The 22,993-nt window shown below is 37.2% G+C and overlaps 1 protein-coding gene across 1 annotated transcript in view; it reads right to left on the reverse strand.

Annotated features, from left to right (window-relative positions):
• Window positions 1–22,993, reverse strand: part of LOC128664341 (mucin-19-like) — a 138,813-nt gene that overhangs the window by 58,777 nt on the left and 57,043 nt on the right. Inside the window, exons 23-30 of the mRNA XM_053719180.1 lie at window positions 21,535–21,781; window positions 21,006–21,055; window positions 19,360–19,460; window positions 18,850–19,001; window positions 16,405–16,543; window positions 15,092–15,196; window positions 14,803–15,000; window positions 3,057–3,296 (exon numbers count right to left, since the gene is read on the reverse strand). Coding sequence (XP_053575155.1) covers window positions 3,057–3,296; window positions 14,803–15,000; window positions 15,092–15,196; window positions 16,405–16,543; window positions 18,850–19,001; window positions 19,360–19,460; window positions 21,006–21,055; window positions 21,535–21,781 — 1,232 coding nt within the window. The remainder of the gene's footprint in view (window positions 1–3,056; window positions 3,297–14,802; window positions 15,001–15,091; window positions 15,197–16,404; window positions 16,544–18,849; window positions 19,002–19,359; window positions 19,461–21,005; window positions 21,056–21,534; window positions 21,782–22,993) is intronic.

Below are 22,993 nucleotides of genomic sequence, written 5' to 3' on the forward strand. Positions count from 1 at the left end.
AGGAACATACTACAAGACCCCCAACATTAGTGACATGGAGGAAACTCAATTACTAATGCAAATATGAAAGGCTGCTAATAATAATAGTGCTGTAATTATGGCGTATTTTATCTACCCCAACATAACCTGGGCAAATTAAACTAGTAATTCAGCTAAGGAAAATAGATTTTTAAATGCTCTCAGTCACAATTAATAGCGGAGCCAACTAAGAATAAAGCTATATTGGATGTACTGCTTTCAAATGATACAGATATAATATCAAACATAGAAGTCAAAGAACATTTGGTTAACAGTGATCATAACATGGTCACATTTTAAATCACTTTCCATAAGCAGTGTCTTAAAGGTTAAAGGAAATCGTTAAATAACATAAATTGGGACAAAGTATAATTGGATAACATTTAAAACTTTGTTAAATATACACATCAACACATACCACATGGTTATAAAAGTAAAATAAAAAAATCCAAGCCAATTTGGCTAAATAAAAATCTGTTAAGAGAAATTAGGAAAAATGTAGGGCATTTAAAGAAAATAGTACAGACTCATAATACCAAATATATAAGGAATGTAACAAAGCATGCACAAAAGCAATCAAATTGGCCAACATTGAAAATGAAAGATTAATTGCAAAGGACTCGAAGTCAAACTCGAAAAGGTTTTTTAAGTGCATAAAGGGCAAAAAATCTAAAAAAGAAAAATAAACGTACATTAGAATGTATGAAGAGTAGCATGATTAACAGTAACAGGGAGAAGTCTGAGGTACTAAACCAATTCTTTTATTCAGTATACACAAGAGAGGAACTAATGGGGGATACTTTGAAACAAACTAGAACATACAAGCACATACCATTAACTAGGTTATCTCTATAGGATATCAGGAAAAAAACTGGATAATATTAAGGTAAAAAAAAAACAAGGACCAGATGTAATAGACCCAAGGGTTTTACAGGAATTTAACACTGCTATAGACAAACCTCAACTCTTAATTTCTCAAGACTTATTATCCTCAGACATAGTACCCCAGGACTGGCATAAAGCTGATGTGGTCCCACTCTTTAAAAAGGGAAGCAGGGCTGATCCAGGAAGTGATAGACCAGTTAGTCTGACATCAATAGTGGGGAAGATACTTAAAGTGATTATAAGGGATTATATTGATGAGTATATTCATGTAAACAGGATTATGAGTTCAAATCAGCATTGCTTTATGAGAAATACATCATATCAAACTAATCTAATTAGATTATACAAAGAAGTAAGCAAAGATATAGATAAAAGGTATTCAGTTGATATGATATACTTATATTTTGCAAAGACATTTGATACAGTGCCACACGAGATACTAATTTACAAAATTAAGGGACTGGGAATAGCTGAAAATGTTAGCTCATGGATAAATAACTGGATAAAAGACAGGGAGCAACATGTAGTAGTAAACGGATCATACTCAGATTGGACAAAGGTAATCAGTGGAGTCCCCCAGGGATCAGTACTTGGCCCTATTCTTTTTAATATTTTATTAATGACGTGGAGCAAGGATAGGAACATCTTTATTTTTGCAGATTATAAAAAGTTAGTTGTGTCAGGTCATTAGGTCAGAGCAGGACAAACTCGCTTTACAAGGGTTCTGCAAAAATTAGAAAAATGGGCAGGTAAATGGAAAATGAGATTTAAAGGGACAGTGAAGTCCAAAAAAAACTTTAATTATTTAAATAGGGCATGTAAGTTTAAACAACTTCACAATTTTACTTTTATCACCAATTTTGCTTTGTTCTCTTTTTATTATTAGTTGAAAGCTAAAACTAGGAGGTTCATATGCTAATTTCTTAGACTTTGAAGACTGCCTCTAATCTGAATGCATTTTGACAACCAGAGGGCATTAGTTCATGTGTTTCATATAGATAACATTGAGCTCATGCATGTTAAGTGACCTAGAAGTGAGCACTGATTGGCTAAAATGCAAGTCTGTCAAAAGAACTGAGATAGGGGGCAGTCTGCAGATGCTTAGATACAAGGTAATCACAGAGGTAAAAAGTGTATTAATATAACAGTGTTGGTTATGCAAAACTGGGGAATGGGTAAAGTGATTATCTTTCTTTTTAAACAACAAACATTCTGGTGTTGACTGTCCATTTAATGCAGGAAAATGCAAGGTTAAACAATTTGGAAGTAAAAATAAGCAGCCAGTCTATTATTTAAATGGGACTAGACTTGGCCAAACAGAGGAGGAAAGGGATTTGGGAGTATTAATACATACCAAGCTAAAGATGGGTGCACAATGCAGAGAAGCTGCTTCTAAGGCTAATAAGATACTAGCATGTGATAAAAAATGCATTGATGCAAGGGAAGAAAGCATAATTCTGTCACTATATACATCCCTTGTAAGACCTCACCTTGAACATGGAGTGCAGTTCTGGGGACCGATCTCAAAAAATACATTGCAGACTTAGAAAAAGCTAAGAGAATGGCCAAAAATCTAATAAGGGGAATGGAGAATTTAAGCTATGAGGAGAGGCTAGCCAAACTTGGTCTGTTTTCTGTAGAAAAAAGGCACTTGAGAGGTGACATGATTAATTTATATAAATATATTCAAGACCCATATATAGATATGGCAGAAGCTCTGTTTATTCCAAGACAATTGTTTGTGACAAGAGGAGATCATTTAAGGCTGGAGGAAATGAGATTTAATCTCCTGCAACATAAATGTTTTTTCGCTGTAAGAGCAATATCATTGTGGAACTCATTACAAGAGGAGGTAGTGAATGCCAATACATTAGATACATTCAAAAATGGTTTGGATACATTTCTGGCAAGAAACAGAATTCAGGAATATGATTGTGAGTGTGAAATGGGCCACCTTTTTTAATGGGATAAATTTAAGCTCAACTGGAGCTTTTTTGTAAATATATTAGATTTGTATAGGTTGAACTCATTGGACTTCAGTCTTTTTTTCAACTTCATTTACTAACTATTTGTGAAAGATGTTGATATAAGCAACACAATATATATATATATACTGCTTAGACTGCATTACAAATAATTCTTAAAATACTTACTTTAGAATGACAGCTACTAAATGCAGCTTCCTTTATAAGCTGACATTTTCTTAAAGCCCATGATTTACAATAGGGATTGGCATCACAAGGGAATACTTGTGCCACAGTATCCTGGCAAGAAGAATCTTCTTTCCAAGAATTTCCAAAAGATAATGCATCAGCAACTAATGCACCATGTCTCGCTACGAAATCGTCATTTTGGTCTCCATTATTATTTCCACAAAGACCGCTTACTTTTCCCTGTATTGTAAAGAATTAGGAAAAAATGTTAGTTCTCCATACTAAATTCACAAGTATTAAACAGGTAATGTCATGCCTTGAGACAAAAACAAGTTATCACTGTTTTAGTGTGAACATTTTTCTCTGCATCTGCATGTGAAGCATAACAGGATATTCTCCGTGCACCAGCATTTTAAATACAGTTGCTGCTCAGAGTACCAGTGGGGCTTGTATCATGTTAGCAATTAACAAATGGAGCCATTACCAGACGGTACAATCACTGTAGGCTCTCTGAGCATGCACTGCATTTAAAATGCTTGTGCACAGTGGATGCTTAAATTTGGAACAGCTATAGCTTTTATTAGAAGCATTTTTGTTAATACATGTATATTACAAAAAATGCTTCAATTTAAAACTGAAATGCATCCATGTGGATGTGAAACATTAAGGCAATATATACTAAAGTGTATGACAGAAAAAGACTCATTCTGAAGGAGAGGAAATAGTAAATTAAAAGAGACTAGAAACACCAACATTTTCTTTTGTGATTTGGATAGAACATACAATTTGAATCAACTTTCCAATGTACTTCTATCATCAAATGTGCTTCTTTCTCTTGATATCCTTTGCTGAAGGAGCAGCAATGCACCACTTAGAGCTAGCTGAACACATCTAGCTAGCCAATCAAAAGAGACAAATGTATGCAGACATCAACCAGCAGCTAGCTCCCACTAGTGTAGGATATGTTCATATTATTTTTCAACAAGAGATACCAAGAGTACATAGGTGAATTTCCATTCTATACTTTCTGCTCTCAGTCATCTAAGCTGGTTCATACCCCACTCCAACCGGTTACATGTTACACATCTACACTTTTTCTCTTGTATGATTTATACTTATTCTTGCATATCTGCAAGACACACATTTTTTGCTAATAAAACTTATCACTGCTACAATATCTTAAGCAATACATCATATGGCATCGCAGTAAGATCAATGTCTCATGCAGGTATAATTACAGATCCATAAGCCAGACTACTACGCTGCTTAAAGGAATCATTGTGATTATCTTTGGTTTCAGTTCCTGAAGTAAATAACAATTTTGACAGAAATATTCAACATAAAAGAACAATTTATTATAGTGCGAGCGGACATGATACAATGTAGCGTATCATGTCCGCTGCAAATTTATCATTGCACCAACAGTTCTTGTGAACTGCTGGTGCAATACCGCCCCCTGCAGATTCGTGTCCAATTGGCCGCTAGCAGGGGGTGTCAATCAACCCAATCGTATTCGATCGGGTTGATTTCTGACCGCCGCCTCAGAGTTATGGAGCAGCTTGATAAATTGACCCCTATGAATCAGTTAAAAATATAAAATGGTTCCCCTTAGCGACAGCATCCAGATTTCTGTACATTGGATCAGAGCACTTAAAGAGATATAAAACCCCACAATTTTATTTTATAATTCAGATAGAGCATTCGATTTTAAACAACTTTCTAATTTACTTTTATTATTTTGTCTTTGTTCCTTTGGTATCTTTTGTAGAAAAGCAGAGACATATGCTTAGGAGCCGGCCCATTTCTGGAGCACTATATGGCAGCAGTTTTGCAAGAATGTTATCCATTTGCAAGAGCACTAGATGGCAGCACTGTTTCCTGCCATGTAGTGCTTTAGATTCCTACCTAGGTATCTCACATAGAATATCACGGGAACAAAGCAAATTTTTTAATAGAAGTAAATTGGAAACTGTTTTAAAATGGTCTGCTCTGTATGAATCATTAAAGTACATTTTTGGGATTCATTTCTTTTTAAGCTCTGCTCCTTTATTTCAAAAGCTTAGTAAACCAAACAAAACTGACACCAGATCTGAGTTATATTTAAATGTAAAAACCAGGGGCGCGATACAATATATGGCGTCGTTTTTGGCGCAAGTGAGGGAACCCGCTCCGCCTGTAGTTTCATCTTGCACATCGGGGTATTACATATACCCCGCCGGCAGTTGCTAAAGTGCCGTAAGTCGGATAAACTAGCGATGTCCAGAAATGAGCGTAACAAATTTCTGGAGTCGCCAGTGACTTATGGCACTTTAGAAACTGCCTGCGCCTAAAAAAAGTAACTAAAATATTAAATGTCCGGTAACTGTCTAACACACCTCCCAAAAATCAGCCTGATACATATACCCCTATATCCGCAATCCCCCCTCTCACTCCTAATAATAAATGTATTAACCCCTAGACCGACAACCCCCCATAACGCAATAAGCCTAATTATTAACCCCTAAACCGCCATAGCCCACACAGCAATAAACCTATCCTAGTATTAACCCCTAAACCGCCGCTCCCGGAGCCCACTGCCACCTACATTATATATATTAACCCCTAAACCGCCACTCCCGGACCCCGCCGCACCTAAATAAAGTGTTTAACCCTTAAACTACATTAAATGTATTAACCCCTAATCTGACCCCCCTACACCGCCGCAACCTACATTAAATGTATTACCCCCTAAACCTAAGTCTAACCCTAACACCCCCCTAACTTAATTCTTATTTAAATACATCTAAATAATATTAATATTAACTAAATTATTCCTATTTAAAACTAAATACTTACCTGTAAAATAAACCCTAAGATAGCTACAATATAAATAATAGTTACATTGTAGCTAGCTTAGGGTTTATTTGTATTTTATAGGCAAGTTTGTATTTATTTTATCTAGGTACAATAGCTATTAAATAGTTAATACTTATTTAATAGCTACCTAGTTAAAATAATTACAAAATTGCCTGTAAAATAAATCCTAACCTAAGTTACAAATACACCTAACACTACACTATCAATAAATTAATTAAAGAAATTAACTACAATTATCTAAAATAAAATACAATTAAATAAACTAAACTATAGTACAAAAAAAACACTAAATTACAAAAAATAAAAAAATATTACAAGAAGTTTAAACTAATTACACCTAATCTAAGCCCCCTAATAAAATAAAATAAAAACCGAAAATAATAAAATGCCCTACCCTATACTAAATTACAAAATAGCCCTTAAAAGGGCCTTTTGCGGGGCATTGCCCCAAAGTAATCAGCTCTTTTACCTGTAAAAAAAAGAATAATCCCCCCCCAACATTACAACCCACCACCCACACACCCCTACTCTAAAACCCACCCGATCCCCCCTTAAAAAAACCTAACACTACCCCATTAAAGATCACCCTACCTTGAGCCGTCTTCACCCAGCACAAGTGGTCATCCGATCCGTCCAGAAGTCTTTATCTGATGGTGCAGAAGAGGACATCCAGACCGGCAGAAGTCTTCATCCTATCCGGGCAGAAGAGGACATCCGGACCAGCAGACATCTTCATCCAAGTGGCATCTTCTATCTTCAGCCACACGACGAGGAACGGCTCCATCTTGAAGACCTCCAGAGCGGACTAACGATGAATGAATATTCCTTTAAATGACGTAATCCAAGATGGCATCCCTCGAATTCTGATTGGCTGATAGGATTCTATCAGCCAAGCGGAATTAAGGTAGGAAAAATCTGATTGACTGATTCAATCAGCCAATAGGATTGACCTCGCATTCTATTGGCTGTTCCAATCAGCCAATCGGATTGAACTTCAATCCGATTGGCTGATTAAATCAACCAATCAGATTTTTCCTACCTTAATTCCGATTGGCTGATAGAATCCTATCAGCAAATCAGAATTCGAGGGACGCCATCTTGGATGACGTCATTTAAAGGAATATTCATTCGTCGTTAGTTGTCGGCCTAGAAGGATGTTCCACGCCGGAAGTCTTCAAGATGGAGCCGTTCCTCTTCGGGTGGATGAAGATAGCTACAATGTAACTATTAGTTATATTTTAGCTATCTTAGGGTTTATTTTACAGGTAAGTATTTAGTTTTAAATAGGAATAATTTAGTTAATAATATTAATATTATTTAGATTTATTTAAATAAGAATTAAGTTAGGGGGGTGTTAGGGTTAGACTTAGGCTTAGGGGGTAATACATTTAATGTAGGTGGTGGCGGTGTAGGGGGGGTCAGATTAGAGGTTAATATATTTAATGTAGGTGGCGGCGGTGTAGGGGGGTCAGATTAGAGGTTAATATATTTAATGTAGGTGGTGGCGGTGTAGGGGGGTCAGATTAGGGGTTAATACATTTAATGTAGGTGGTGGCGGGATCCGGGAGTGGCGGTTTAGGGGTTAACACATTATTAGGGATTGCGGTTGACAGGTAGATAGACATTGCGCATGCGTTAGGTGTTAGGTTTTTTTTGGAATACATTTTAGGGAGTTACGGTGCTCCAATACCCAGCGCAAGGCCTGCTACGGGTGCATTTTATGGCGAGGTGAAAATGGAGTAAGATTTCTCCATTTTCGCCACTTAAGGCCTTGCTCTGGATATTGGATACCAAATTGCGCGTGTTTTATATGTTAGTCTATGGGTATAAAAACTACGTCCGTCGGGTAAAATATACGTGCCGCATTTATATGCGGCGCTGTATATAGGATACCAAACACGCACAAAAAACGGCAGCGACGACGGGGGGCGGAGCCAGCAGCAGCAATGGAAGCTGTGTAATCTCTGAGCTCCGGGACCCAGTTCCATATATCAGCTCAAAACTACTCGCAAAGCCCTAGATTCCACTAAATAACATGCCCTCATAAATGCTCTATAGATCGGGAGTCAGGAGACACCATTTTTAAGCAGACCCAGCGGGCTTATTCTCGTCTTAAAACCTCACCGCATCTCTACCCGATAACGCACTAACTTTTACCCGGCTCGGAGCCAACTTTGAATCCGGGACTTCACTACGTTTCCTGACCATCTTGAGGAATCCTTCCTCTCTCTGATCGCAGACCCGGACTGCCCTTAGCTGTAACTACAGTGTCTCCTACCTACTCCTGGGCCCCACCGCCATTACTGGGAGCGAACCGCACACGCAGCATAGAGACCGCAGCTGCACTATAAGAAGCCGGAGGTCACTTCTTCTACGGGTAAGGAGAGGGGATAGAACGGTGCCCTACACCACCCGGGCCCTAACTAGTGACAGGGGGAGCGAGTGCAGACAGGCACACTCATAGTGGAGACCAGCCGCTTATCCAGAGGCCTGCTGTACGGGGCCTAAAGATTTTAGCCTGCACAGTTAACCACGTGGCAGAATCACCACGCGGCAGTGTACCAACTAACACTACTCAGACCCCAGAGGTACTTGGGCTCTGCACCTGGCCCTTATTTCATCCCACTTTATTGGACATCATCATACTAACAACAGATCTGGTTCAGGCCTTTCCCTTTTTCTCTTCTAACCATAACTGCATAGGAAAGGGTATCTGTAACATTCTTTTACAACTTCCCCCTGCACAATGAATGCAAAACGCACTTCGAAACTGAATAAACCCCCTAAGATGCACAACCACAGAGACAGCATGGTCGCTCAGTTTTTCTCGCCCCCTGCCTCAAAAGTGGGTGACAGTACTGAACCTGCCAAGTCGCCAAAAAAGAAATTACAGTCTTCGCAAGTACAAGAAGATGACACTGAGGAGAGCACACCTGTCCCCAACACCATCCTCTCTACCCTAGCATCCAAACAGGATATAGCGGATATCATTCGCTCGTGTATCAGGGAAGAGATAGCAGAAATAAAGCAAGACCTTCACTCAGTGGGCAATAGAGTGGAGGCCTTGGAAGAATTCACGGACCACCTTCAAGTGGAAATCAATACAACTCAGGATTCAACAAACCATCACACAGCTCTTATAGCAGATCTCTTCGACAAAATCGAGGATCTGGAGAATAGGAGCCGCCGGAAAAATCTCAGAATCAGAGGTGTTCCTGAGTCGGTATTACCTAAAGACTTTCCAATCTATCTCCCAGCTTTATTCGCACATCTCAGAAACACCACTCCCTCCACAGATATCCCTTGGGTTCGAGCCCACAGAGCCCTTAGACCGAAACCCCCTGACACTGCCCCCCCAAGGGACATCATCATGAAGTTTAGAGAGTTCAACGAAAAGGAGGAACTCCTAAACCTCTCTCGTAGGCACCAGCCTGTTAAATTCAGGGGGGTTGTTCTCCAATTTTTTCAAGACCTCTCCCAACGAACATTGCAAAGGAGGAGAGATCTGGCTCCTGTAACATCCCTTCTCAGACAGAAGAAAATCCTCTACAGGTGGGGATTCCCCTTTCATCTCTATGTTCTTCATGGAAATAGAAAGTTAATTTGCAGAACCCTAGAAGATGTCAACGCCTTTTGCCAGGCCTTGGAATTGGACCCTCCAGAGGAACTCTCTCCAGAGAACTCTCACGAACCCCCTAGAAAGAAATCTACAGGACCTGTCATGAGAGACTGGCAGCGTATTCCCCCCAAACCTCAGTCTAAGCCGCAGGCCAAGCCCCCCGGCTTGCTCTCTAAAGTCACAACTTAATCAATTATTTTGTATCTTAGCTATCCCTACGAGCTGATCATTCTACTAGAGACTTTGCCCAGTGCTACAGCTTGGTCGCTGGGTAATGTATAGCCACATTGGCCATAAACCTTTTACTGTTAAACGACTTCTGATCTAGAAATAAGTAAATTTAGGAATTTAGGAATTATTGTATTGCACTGTTAGAAATATTTTACCAATGTAATTGAGCATTAGTCATCCCTAAATGTATATCACTTGCTATGGAATGGGTTATAATCCCTCCCTCTTAACACTAAAAGTTTAATGCTTGCATTAGTATCTAGATTTTTTATGAGAAAATGTATGTTTTGTTTTATGTTCTTATTCATGTTTTTTTTGCTATGCGACAGAGATACAGACCCTAGGGTATACTTAACACAACCTTCTTTCTATACTCTACAACCACACATGCATGCCTATCATTTATTGCAGTCATCTAATCACGGACACCAGTCACACCAGCACCATGGAAGGCCACACTAAAACTCTCACTTTACTGAGTCAGAATACCAAAGGCTTGAATTCTGCACAAAAACGCTCACTAGCCATGAGAGACCTACGTAGGAAAGGGGGTGATATTCTTTTCCTCCAAGAGACTCACTTTTTAAAAAATAAGGAACCTAATTATTTTGGAGGTTTCTATACTCAAAGCTTTCACAGCTCTTTTGACCACAAAAGGCACGGCGTAAGCATCCTAATCAGCAGACAGATCCCTTTTACTCACATCCACACCTACACTGACTCTGAAGGCAGGTTTTTATGTGTAACTGGCACCCTGTTTGGCTCCCCGGTGACACTGGTCAATCTTTATGCTCCCAACACCAGACAGCTCCCCTTTTTCAGGAAAAGTTTCGCCAAGATTCTAGACCACACAATAGGTGCACTATATCTAGGGGGAGACTTCAATCTCCCCATTCAACCACATTTAGATTCCTCGAACCCTCGACCCACAACTCCTAAACACACAATCAAGCAACTATGGAAACTTATGCTAGACCAAACTCTATTTGACATTTGGAGATTCGTCCACCCTGAGAAGAGGGACTATACCTTTTTCTCTGCCCCTCATAGTTCATATAGTAGAATTGATTACCTCTTTACTAATCAAAGAGGCCTTTCCAATGTACTATCCTCCAGGCTTTCACATACCGTTTGGTCAGACCACTCGGCTGTACTAACAACACTCAAATGGCCATCAGCACCTGGTGGCAATTTTCAGTGGAAACTAGACGAGAAACTATTAGATTCCCCAACTCTAGTTCCTAACTTAGAAAAGCTTCTACAGGAGTATTTCAGATTTAATTCCTTACCGGAAACAGATCCTTTCGTTGTCTGGGAGGCTCATAAATGTTTTATCAGGGGGGAATTAATTAAACAACATGCACAAGCTAGAAAGAAAGCACGGCAGGTATACAAAATATCCACTGACCTACTAGCCAAACTTGAATACGACCATAAGCGAAATCCTTCCTCCCCCCAACTATTAGCAGACTTAATGAAAGCCAGGAAAACTGTACATGACTTACAACTTAGTGAAGCTAATGCACTGGCCTTACTGACTAAACAAAAATTCTACTTTGAAAGCAATAGAGCAGGAAAACTCCTAGCACGCTCCTTAAAACTGAAAAAACTTAAAACCTTCATCCATGAAATTAAATCTCCAACGAACCAAACTGTCAATACCACTTCTGAAATACTTTCCCAATTTGAGGCATACTACTCTAATCTTTACAACCTCTCTAACCCTGACCGCCCCCCGGACCCCAGTAATGCCATAAACAACTACCTTCTAAACACCCCTTTACCACAACTCTCTGATGCACAAGCGACAGAACTGGACGAACCTTTCTCAATGACAGAGCTCACAACCACCCTTAAAGACTTGCCATCAGGCAAAAGCCCTGGCCCTGACGGTCTCTCGGTCGCTTATTATAAAAAGTTCGCACCCACTCTGCTTCCACACCTCTGTACCTTATTTAACTTAGTTGACCAGGAACACCCCTTTCTCCCCCCTATGCTGGAAGCACACATTTCAGTGATCCCTAAGACCGGAAAACCCGCAGATAGCCCATCTAATTTTCGCCCCATTTCACTACTAAACGTAGACGTTAAGCTTTATGCTAAACTCATAGCTAATAGACTTAATAAGTTCATCCCCCAACTAATTCACACAAATCAAGTAGGTTTTGTCCCCAAAAGAGAGGCGCGAGACAATACCATCAAAATCCTAAACTTAATCGAATACACGCAGTCACAAAACATTCCTTCTATCTTCCTTGCCATCGATGCCGAGAAGGCCTTTGATAGGCTGGATTGGTTGTTCCTTAGGTCAACGCTCACTCGTTATGGCCTGAGCAATAAACTCATTGAGAAAATATTTGCCCTATACCATATGCCGAAAGCCCGTATTAAGTTAAACGATTCCCTGTCAAATGCATTCCCAATAACAAATGGAACGAGACAGGGTTGCCCTCTCTCCCCCATATTGTTTATTCTGGCCGTGGAGGTTCTTGCCTCCAGGATCAGGAATGATGAAAAAGTCCACGGTATTTATATAGCAGATATCCACTACAAACTAACACTCTACGCGGACGATATTTTATTCTCACTGACTTCCCCCCCACAATCTCTAGAGGCCCTTTTACCGGCTTTGGGCATTTACAGTACTCTCTCCAATTTCAAAATAAATAAGCAGAAATCAGAGTTTCTAGGTATTGGCATCTCAGACCAGACAGCCCAACAGATCACTAATCACTACCAATTCCGATTCCAACCTTCTTCCATAAATTACCTAGGGGTAAAACTAACGACCTCAAAAGAAGCTCTACACCAACTAAACCACCAACACCTTTTTGACTCCATCAGAACAGACATGAGAGCCTGGCGCAACAAATTCCTCTCCTGGCTTGGTAGAGTCCAAGCATTCAAAATGAGCATCCTGCCTCGCTTTTTATATATGTTCCAAGCCCTACCCATACAACCCCCCTTACATTACATTCGTAGTGTGCAATCTTTCGTTAACGGCTTTATTTGGGCAAATAAACGCCCTCGAATCTCTAAAACCACCCTTTATAGGAAAAGGGATGAGGGGGGACTGGGAGTACCCAACCTTTTATTTTACTCACAGGCAGCACAACTGACCAGAATAGTCGACTGGTGCAAAAACAGTACTGATAAAGAATGGGTCAAGCTTGAGCATGATCTATCTACTTCTCGAAGTCTTGGGTCAGTTTGCTGGACATACAGGCAACATAGGACACTACCTTCTCTTACACCCTCGTTAGTGACTGATACACTCTCCACTTGGGACCACCTTATAGGTTCACAAAAAGGCATATCGACCATACCCTCACCACTTACCCCCCTTCTACACAACAAAGATTTTCCTCCACTACTTCAAAAACGGACCCAGGACCGGTACACACTATCAGCGGGTTTGCCCTGCCATCTTGTTCTAGAAAGAGGCACCATCATTCAGAAAACCGCCCTTGCGGACAGGAACATTAGCTTTTTTGATAGATGGTTCGAATATTTACAATTAGCACACTTTCTCTCCCACCATAAAGACAAACATAACCTGGTAAGAAACCTAAATCCATTCGAAACACTATGCCACTCCACATTATTAGCGCAGGGTACTCTCTCTAAGATATATAACATACTAATTACTCTACACTCCAAAAACCTTCCATCATATACAAAAGCATGGGAAGTCGAGCTAGGCCATGAGATCCCCTCTGAGACGTGGGACATTATATTTCAACAAATGGGGAAGGCCCCCTCCTCAATGGGAATCACTGAAACGAACATAAAACTCTTAGAAAGATGGTACCTTTACCCCAGCAGACTCGCTAAGATTTACCCTCACACAGACCCACTATGTTGGAGAGATTGCAAACAAGTTGGTACACTCCTCCACATCTGGTGGGATTGCCCCACACTTCAGCCTTTCTGGTTGGACACCCATAGAGAAATCCAAAAGGTACTCAATACATCTATCCCCTTCAATCCTTTGACGCTATTATTTAACAAACCCCCTAAGATCAAATGCAAATACCGACAGGTCTTATTGTACATCATGCTTAGTGGGGCCAAGCAACTGATCCCTAGACTGTGGAAACAGCGACACTTTCCTACTCAAAAAGACTGGGTACATAATGTCACTCTTCTCCTTTCCCTGGAAAGGTTTCACTATCAGAAAACAAAAAGGATGGATTTTTACTGCGCCATGTCCTTTTATTGGGAAACATACACTCTCACACTTTCTAGACCCCCGCCACAACTACCTAATAATTCCTAGTCACCCCGACACCTTATACAGCCACATCATCTCCCGTAACACATCTCAAAACTAGGACACATCTGACTCATCTGGAAACTCACCCTGGAGCCATACTTCCTCCGCGCTGGTTTGCTAGACCTTATACCCTATCACTTAACTAACTCCTTGATGACTGTAACTTACCTCTCACGTATATCAACATCAGTGAGACCTTTCTATCTTTTACATAGATCTCTGTCGCATTGCTTTGCTCTGTTTAAATGTTAATGTGGAAGTTTCATCCACATGTGTTATCTTATAAAAAAGAAAAATCCACAAGCTACTATGTCCAAGACCAGAACTTTATGTGGGACTCAACAAATGCATGGATCCTTGGACTTACATACAATGGTCATTACTGGTCTTGCTCTTTGTATATTTCACTTTCATTGTTTTTTCTTTTTTGTCTATGTTATACCACGCCGGAGTGTTTCCATGGCAATTGTAAAATTATTATTTATACCAATAAAGCTTGTTGGAAAAAAAAAAAAAAAAACGGCAGCGACGCTGCATATCGGAGGGGGCCCCAGATTTTAATACTCAAAAACACAATTGGTCATTTTATATTTGCAGACTATTTTGCATCCAATCATTACTTTTGTGGTAACAGTGTAAGACTTCTTATTGGTGTTTACAAATCATTACATTATCAAAATAATTAGATAAAATGTAAAATAAAATGTGCTATTTACAAATGGTTTACATTCTGTTGTTTTCCAAAACTATAATGGAATACTTACTGTCCATTGGGGATCTAGTATAATTGATATTCTTGTCCTTTTGTCCCAGATAATTGTTATTCCGATATCTGAAGTAATTGTCACATAGATACCAACATTTTGTACGGCAATGGTATCTACAAGCTTTGTAGAAGAACAGTCAGAACATTCAACATTCTCCATTGTTGCTGTTCCATCCTGAAGAACGATGCTTGTACTCTAAAAATATAAGGATAATAAGTAAAAAAGAAAAAAGGGTTTTGTTTTCCTAAACAGAGGGCAACAAAAATGATTTCCAAGGAGAACTTACAGAAATTGACATAACAATTTTTCTTGCACAGGTTAGTCCATCTTCACAGCATGGAACACTTTGTGCCAAGATCCTAAATGTTCCTTTTCCTCCATTAACATAATCCTGAAATGATAAATTACCGGGATACAATCTAATAAATATTATATACTTACACATAAGCAGGCTAATTATTTATTAGAGACTGTTATTTCAGGTTAAAAATGCCATGATCATGACTGTGGTTAATACAATCACTTAACGACAATAGAAGAAATATACCACCAATCATACCACAAACATTTTTTTACAACTATAAGGTTTTTGTTTTATCTACTGAATGTGTTAATAATAATGATAATAATAGTAATTAGGGTTGTCAACAAGTTTGCATTGTACATCAATGACCTTGAATTTTAAAAATCAGTCCAGTGTAGGTAATGGGCAAATACAATCAAGGTAATTACTGTCCCTTTAATCTTTGTTATCATTAGTTTAATTCAATCCATGTTACAGGCTCATAATAAAAAATTATATTTCAAGTTTAAAGGCTGTTTAAGAGAGAGGAATATTACCCATTTGGGAAGGGTTGAGTAAATTTTATCTGCATTAACTTTTGCACATATATTTGTTCAGGTTTAATGTGTTCTAATATGATATATTATTGTTCAAAACCAGGGATGATGCTTAAATAATAATAATGTGTAAATCAAAAGTATACTTTTATACTAAAAGTATATGTTTTTTGGTTGCACAGTTACACAAATTAGACATGTGCGTTTCGATTTGGAACAAATCGAAATTCAGAAGAATCTCTTAAATTCTGAGATTTGGATCGATTTGAATTTCCGAATTACGGTAGTACCGAATCTACCGAATACATCCGAATTAGTTCGGATTTATTCGTTACATTCGGAGGGCCATGGATTACACTAGTATTGTACAGTATATTAGGTTATATCACTCTGCTATGGGTTACACCTAATATACAATACATAATACTAGTCTAATAAACAGCACATCCCACCTAACACATACCGAAAAATATCAAAATTCCAAATTTCCGAATCAAACCAAACCGAATCCAGACGAATTTATTCGAATCTGAATGAATCCAAAATGAATCCGAAACAAATTCATTTGAATTTTTCCGAATTCAAATCGATCCGAATCGAAATTCGAAAACATCTGAATCGATCCGAACCAAAATGAATTTTTCGGCCATGCACAAGTCTAACACAAATTATATCAACAATACTAATAAAAATATTGTGGTCATATGAATATTACGTAGAGCCCATAACTAAAATACAGTATAATATATTTGCACTTACTTCAGCAATTACATATTGACAAAGGCCATCAAAACTGAACCACTTGCTATCAAACGTTTTGAAATGTCCATCGCCGTAGATATGGCAAGTAGAATGACACTCATTCTTTGTGCATTCCCATTGTCCATCTTTGCATTTACTGTTTTAAATAACATATATTTTTAGGTTACAACACTATCATAATTCAATGTTAATCAAAATAATTTTGATAATTACCAAAAAATAGAAAAAATGGGTTGTAATAATTTCTTGACAGCAACTCAAGTGTACAGGTGATAAATGAGTAAGCTATAATTCTCAACAAGTCTATTCTTCACTTGCGCGTGTGACTCTGGGGAGATCTCAATAGTTTAGGGGTGGATTGAGATGGTTCAGGGATATAGAATGGGAATTCATTAGCAGAGTTTAGTTGGTGCCCAGTTTCATGTGGTGAAACTGTGATAAACAAAAGTTAGGAAAGCAGAGCAGTGTCATATATTTTATTAAAGTATAAAGATAGCAGCATCTTTATTTTTTAACAAAATAACAGCATTAGGCAGTATTTTGGGAGTAAAGTTGGCGGGAGTGGGGTGTTAGAAAAACTGAAAAGTGCCTTTATATTGCGGTTTATGGGAACTGCGTGATCCCAGTAAATATATATATATGCTTATATACATAAACATTTATGTGTTAATATGTGTATATTCACATAGTAACACATAAATATATATGTATATAGTCATATACATATATATTTATATTTGCTACCCATCGATGCGTGACTTACTCACTTCACTGCGCTTAGGTTCTGTGCCGTCTCTGATGATATCAGAACGAGGCTTCCATTGGAGCCTATGGAAGCGCGCTCTCTTGAGCTCAATGCTTCCTAGCTATGTTAACGTGAGCTTGCGTTCACATTACTGTTAACTTGTAATACCAGTGCACATTAGTGTACACTGGTATTACTCAGTGGAGTGCAAATATTGCTTTCACAAAAGCGATATTTAGCGATCCACTTGTAATCTGGCCCAAAGAGGGACGCCTTATAGGGTAATAATGTTAAAGTAAAACTGACAAACATCGTTAAGATAGAGTTCCACTCACATGTCATAAAACACCACTTGTAGTGCTTGTGTGCCACACTGGAATATTGGAGTGATCCAGTGCACTCAATCCTGTCAGTGCAGGAACTCAGTAGGAGTAATCATTTCTGCCCTGTGCAGGGACAAAATCCGATTGAGTACTTGAAGAGCAAATGACTGATGGGAAGAGTGTTCTGGATCACTCTGATATTCCAGCCTTCCACAAGAGCATAAGTGGTGCTTTATTACACATGAGTGAAACTCCATTTTAAAGTGAATGTCAATTTTGATGCTAAAGTGCCCAGTTTTTGAAATTTTTATTAAAAACAGGGGCACTTTAATTCATCAAAATTTACATTTCACTCCTGTTGTGAAAAACAAAGTTACCTTTTAATCTTCAAAGCAGCTCCAGCTTCCTCCGGTCGTCGCAAGCCATTTCTGATGTCAGAAATGATGGATCGGTCATCCTCCAATCACGGCTTCCCCCCCCCGGGGGAATCAGTGTCTGATTCAACGCCATGATTGGAGGAAGCTGGATTCCTCATTTTAGACCCAGGAAGAGGCTTTGCAATGGGCGGAGGAAGCTGGAGCTGCTGTGAAGATTAAAAGGTAAGTTTTTTTTCTCAACAGGAGTGAAATGTAAATTATGATGAATTAAAGTGCCCCTGTTTTTAATCGAATTTTTAAAAACCGGGCACTTTAGCATCAAAATTGACATTCACTTTAACAATATTTGTCAGTTTTACTTTGACGTTATTATCCTATAAGGTGCCCCTCTTTTGTCTTTTATTGTTTTCTAGCCATTTGGATCACCCGGACTGTCTCAGGAGTGCTACCCTATGGTTGCTTTATTAAAGGGACAGTAAAGTCAAAATATAACTTTAGTGATTCAGATAGAGCATGCAATTTTAAACAACTTTTCAATTTACTTCTGTTATCAAATTTGCTTTATTTTCTTGATATTTTTTATTGAAGAGTAAAACTAGGTAGGCTGATAAGAGCTCAGGCGTGTGCATGTGTCTAACACTTTATGGTAGCAGTATTTTGCAACATTGTATAACAAAGTTACAAATAATGTTGCAAAACACTCCTGAGATCTTATGAGCCTTGCTAGTTCTACTCTTCAATAAAAGATACCAAGGGAACAAAGCAAATTTGATAACAGAAGTAAATTGTAAAGCTGTTTAAAATTTCATTTGAATCATAAAACTTTAATTTTGACTTTACTGTCCCTTTAAGGACATTATTACATCTATTATATTGGTGCATATGATACATTTTTACAATTGTCTATCTTCTGCTACATATGTGTCCTATTGGCACCCCCTTTTGATTGATATTTTTTTATCAATTTTTTAAAGTACCATTATATAAATATACTTGCCATTCATTGCATGAAATGGTCACAGATTTTCCATTTGCATATTCTTCACCTCCAAAAACACATGGGCACTCAGAGGGCTGAATACATTCTCCTTTTGAGTTTCTGACCATTGGTGATGGACAGTAACATCCAGGTATGCAGTTTTTTCCTCCCTGTTTTTAAAATACAATAAAATGCAATGATTTTCTTAACACATTCATATATAAACTACTTATTTACTTAGAATATTTTAGATTTTATTTGTTCACATGCTTGCACCCTCTGGCAATTGTACATGAATGATAATAATTTATCATTGAAGGAATTACATAAGTAGTGCAAATGCTTTGAAATAAACAACCTAAATAATGTATTAAGGTAGTCACTATCCAAACATAGATAACATATTCCCTACAGTTATCACTTACTCAACATATTTGAGCATTTAGTAAAAGTTAGTTGCACATTATTCAGTAATTAGCGTAATAACAATTTAGTATTTTAAATCCTAAAATATTTATAAGAACTCACCTGTATCTTTGGTAAATGTCTAGTACTGCATTCTAAATCAGTTTGTGGGCGGGAATCTGGATAAACGCAATCTACAAATTCTGAACCACCTGCGCATTCTTCTAAACATAGAAATGACATCATCATATGAGTTATTGCTTAGAACTTCACTATGCTGCACTGTTGATTAGTTGGAAGTATTCTTTCAGGATACATTTTATTAGGGAGTTTAAACTGATTTGTGGCTATCACTTACAGTCTTCTTTAACCTCATTTTAAGGAAAGCTATGATATAAGATAGAATGAATTTGTGCTACAAACAAACAATATTTTTTGTTTTCTCTACATCTTATGCTATGTGATTGTGTAACTGGCTTCAGTAAGGGTTTCCTCAATTTGAATGTATACATCAGTGTAAACTACCTGTATATTATTGGTTTCATTGAATATAGATCCATGTAATCCACAATATATTGTGGGGAATTAGTAAACCTTAAAATACATAACATAAACATTATAGGATATAATTAACAGTGCCTCAAAGAGGAATTCATTTGAAACCTAGTACAGATCAGTGATTGAAGGGACTTGAAAACAAGTTTTAATCAACTTTCCAATTAACTTCTATTATCAATTTTGTTTCATTCTCTTGGTATCCTTTGTTGAATGAGAAGCAATGTACAACTGGGAGATACCTGAACATATCTGGTATGCCAATAGCATCATGAAAGTATAATTTAACTCTTCTGTCCCTTTAAATACTGCATTGCAAAATATCTCTATTCAAATAAATGTCTTATAAACATTTAGAATGGTCATTTTATTTGCCTAATTTATGGGGTTTGGTGTTTCACAGGACATTAGTGATATACTGTACCCATAGAAAGGCATCTTGATTACGTTTATCTTTTTTATTTGCTGTGGCAATTAACAGGACAGTTTAAATTAGCACCTGTACTGATATAAACAACTTCCTTGTACCATGTAGCAAAACCTGCTTTCTGAAACATATTTATTGTTCTTAAAAGTTTTAATTATTATATGGCACAAATTAAAATATTGGACTTCTCAGAAATATGGTATTTGTCTAAAGAAATGTTGTCATTGAATGCTAGCTAGTGCAATCAGTTAGAAAACTGGTACAATGTATACATACATTGAACACCGCAGGCCACTGTAGTGACTATTATATGAAAATAAAAAAACCCTTGACATAAAGGGAAAATAAAAAATATTGTATATACTATGGGCTTCATATTAGCTCAAATGAGCGAGCCTGCAGCTGAAAGTTAAGAAGCAGCGGTCTGATGACCTACTTAACCTACAATGCCAACTCAAATGGGGCAAGTCTCAATAACCCGACCAGGGTGATTGACAGCCCCTGCTTGTATAGAATTGGCAGCGTTTGAGCAGAGGGGGACATTTCACAAGCAGTGGCTTGTGCAATGATAAATGCAGGAAGCATATTGCTTCCCACTTGCCACAATACGTGGCAGACAGGGGAGGGGATATCCACCAGTGTCAGTCCGCAGTTGTTAAATGGAACACTATGTTATACCTAGCAATATTTGAGCTTCATATATATGCTTTACAAACAGAACAGAATCAAAAAGAAGATAACAGAATGTTTTATATCAAGTACATTTAAGATTCCAAATAATATTTACCTTTTGGTTGATTTTCTGATTTACAGGTTACAGTTCCTCCAGAACAGTAGCTTTAAAAAAAAAAATAAAAGACATTTTAGAATTATGCTGCTACAAAATGGCACTTATTTAAAGTGTTCGCAGTATACTCCTAATACATTGAAATATGAAGTATGACACTTTTGTTTATAATGTTTGTAGTAATAAGAATAATAATATATATTTATTAATAATAATAATAATAATATATTTTTATTAAAATGAAATGTGTCCTCTTCAATGATATGAGATATGGTATGTAATAAAAACCTATAATTAAAGGGACAATCGGATAAGTATGTTGCACTAGATGGCTGGTTTTAATCGTAACTTAATTTTAAATGTATAGCTTTAATGTATGTCTTTATATATCATAGAAATAAAACATTTTACTTGTGTTTGGTGAAAAATTAAACAAACATTTTGTAATAGTTTAAAAAAGAAACACATTATTACATTCATATTTTTTTTTATATTGTTCTTTTGAAAGCAGTTACAAATCTATACCTACCATACATGTTCATTTATTTTAATTGACTGTTGAGCAGGTATTATTTCGGAAGCAAGGCGACATTCACAGTCAGATTTGGGAACACAAGACTCCTGATAATTTACATATTTTCCCTCTGGGCAACCACATATTTCAATTTGAAGATCGTGATCTTCACAACGTTTCTCTGCCTTTCCAGAAGAATGGCATGAACGATAGCAGGACACATGACTGAATTGGAGAACCAAATCATCCTTACATGTTTTTTCTGTTAAAACATAAATAATACAATACATTATAACAACCTTTAAGCTAGTGTGACAGTTTTAAAATTAAAACAAATTTGGTATTTGAATTTAGGCAAATTATTATCAAGTTACTAATATTTTCCATATTTAAAAAAAAAAATGAGATCCCTTGATGGGCAATATTTTTTTTTTTTCATTGTTAAATCTAAGGGAGGATATTTTAAAATCCTCCCTTTTTTAATCATTTTTTCTGAATGAGTTTGTATACATGTCATAATTAGTCAATAAGGTCACAAACTTGTATTTCCTGTTGGCTTTATGACCAATTTATACTGCTTTAACTTGATTTTTTTATTTTTTATTTAATAGTAACATGTTTAACTGTTGGTCTATCATATAAATGATAAGTAATGTTGAGGTTTAATGATCCACTAAGACATGGGCATTTAATCTATTCTCTACAAGCGACATAAGAAATTTGTTATTAAAAAAACAGTCAAACATTTTTCATTAAGTAAATATGTCTGTAAGTGTGTATTTTTTGAAATTTTTTTGTAAATTTGGGCTGTTTATACAGTTTAATTCAATTACCTAATAGTTGCTGATTAACTATGTCGTTTTCAGATAAAAGATGTGTGTGTGTAAAAGATTTGTTTAAATTTATGCCAGTGTTTTTCAACCGTGGACCTCTAGTTGGGGGAACAGGCCAGGTTTTCATTATAGCTGAACCAGAGCACTAGGGAAATAATCAGCTGATCAGTAACACCATGGTTACTAACCTGCTCTCATTTATCAGCTGATTATTTCACCTGTGTACTGGTTCATTTATAATCAAAACCTGACCTGTTGGGGGTACCTGAGCACTGTGGTTGAGAAATAATGTAATATACAACCAAATGCATATATTATAGGAGGAAAGGGAGTGAGAATAAATGAATGCTTGGCCAAATTGATTTGTTTGTTATTTTTTACCATTTACAGCCAAATAAGGGGCAGGAAAGCCTGCCTATAATTTTAAAGGATTGTGATTAGCAACTATTTCTTATAAACTTCTGAAAGGACTTTCATTTTATATAGACATCGGATTTCATTTACTATCGAAAAGTTATTCTACAATATCATTACTTTTCTATATATTAGAATTTCTATTTTTTAATATTCTTTACCTAACATCAATTCTGAAATGTTACTGTAACATTTAAAAAAAAATGTGTATTTTAAATCTTGCTCTT

This window comes from Bombina bombina, chromosome 6 (genome assembly GCF_027579735.1).
Source record: "Bombina bombina isolate aBomBom1 chromosome 6, aBomBom1.pri, whole genome shotgun sequence".
NCBI lineage: Eukaryota > Metazoa > Chordata > Amphibia > Anura > Bombinatoridae > Bombina > Bombina bombina.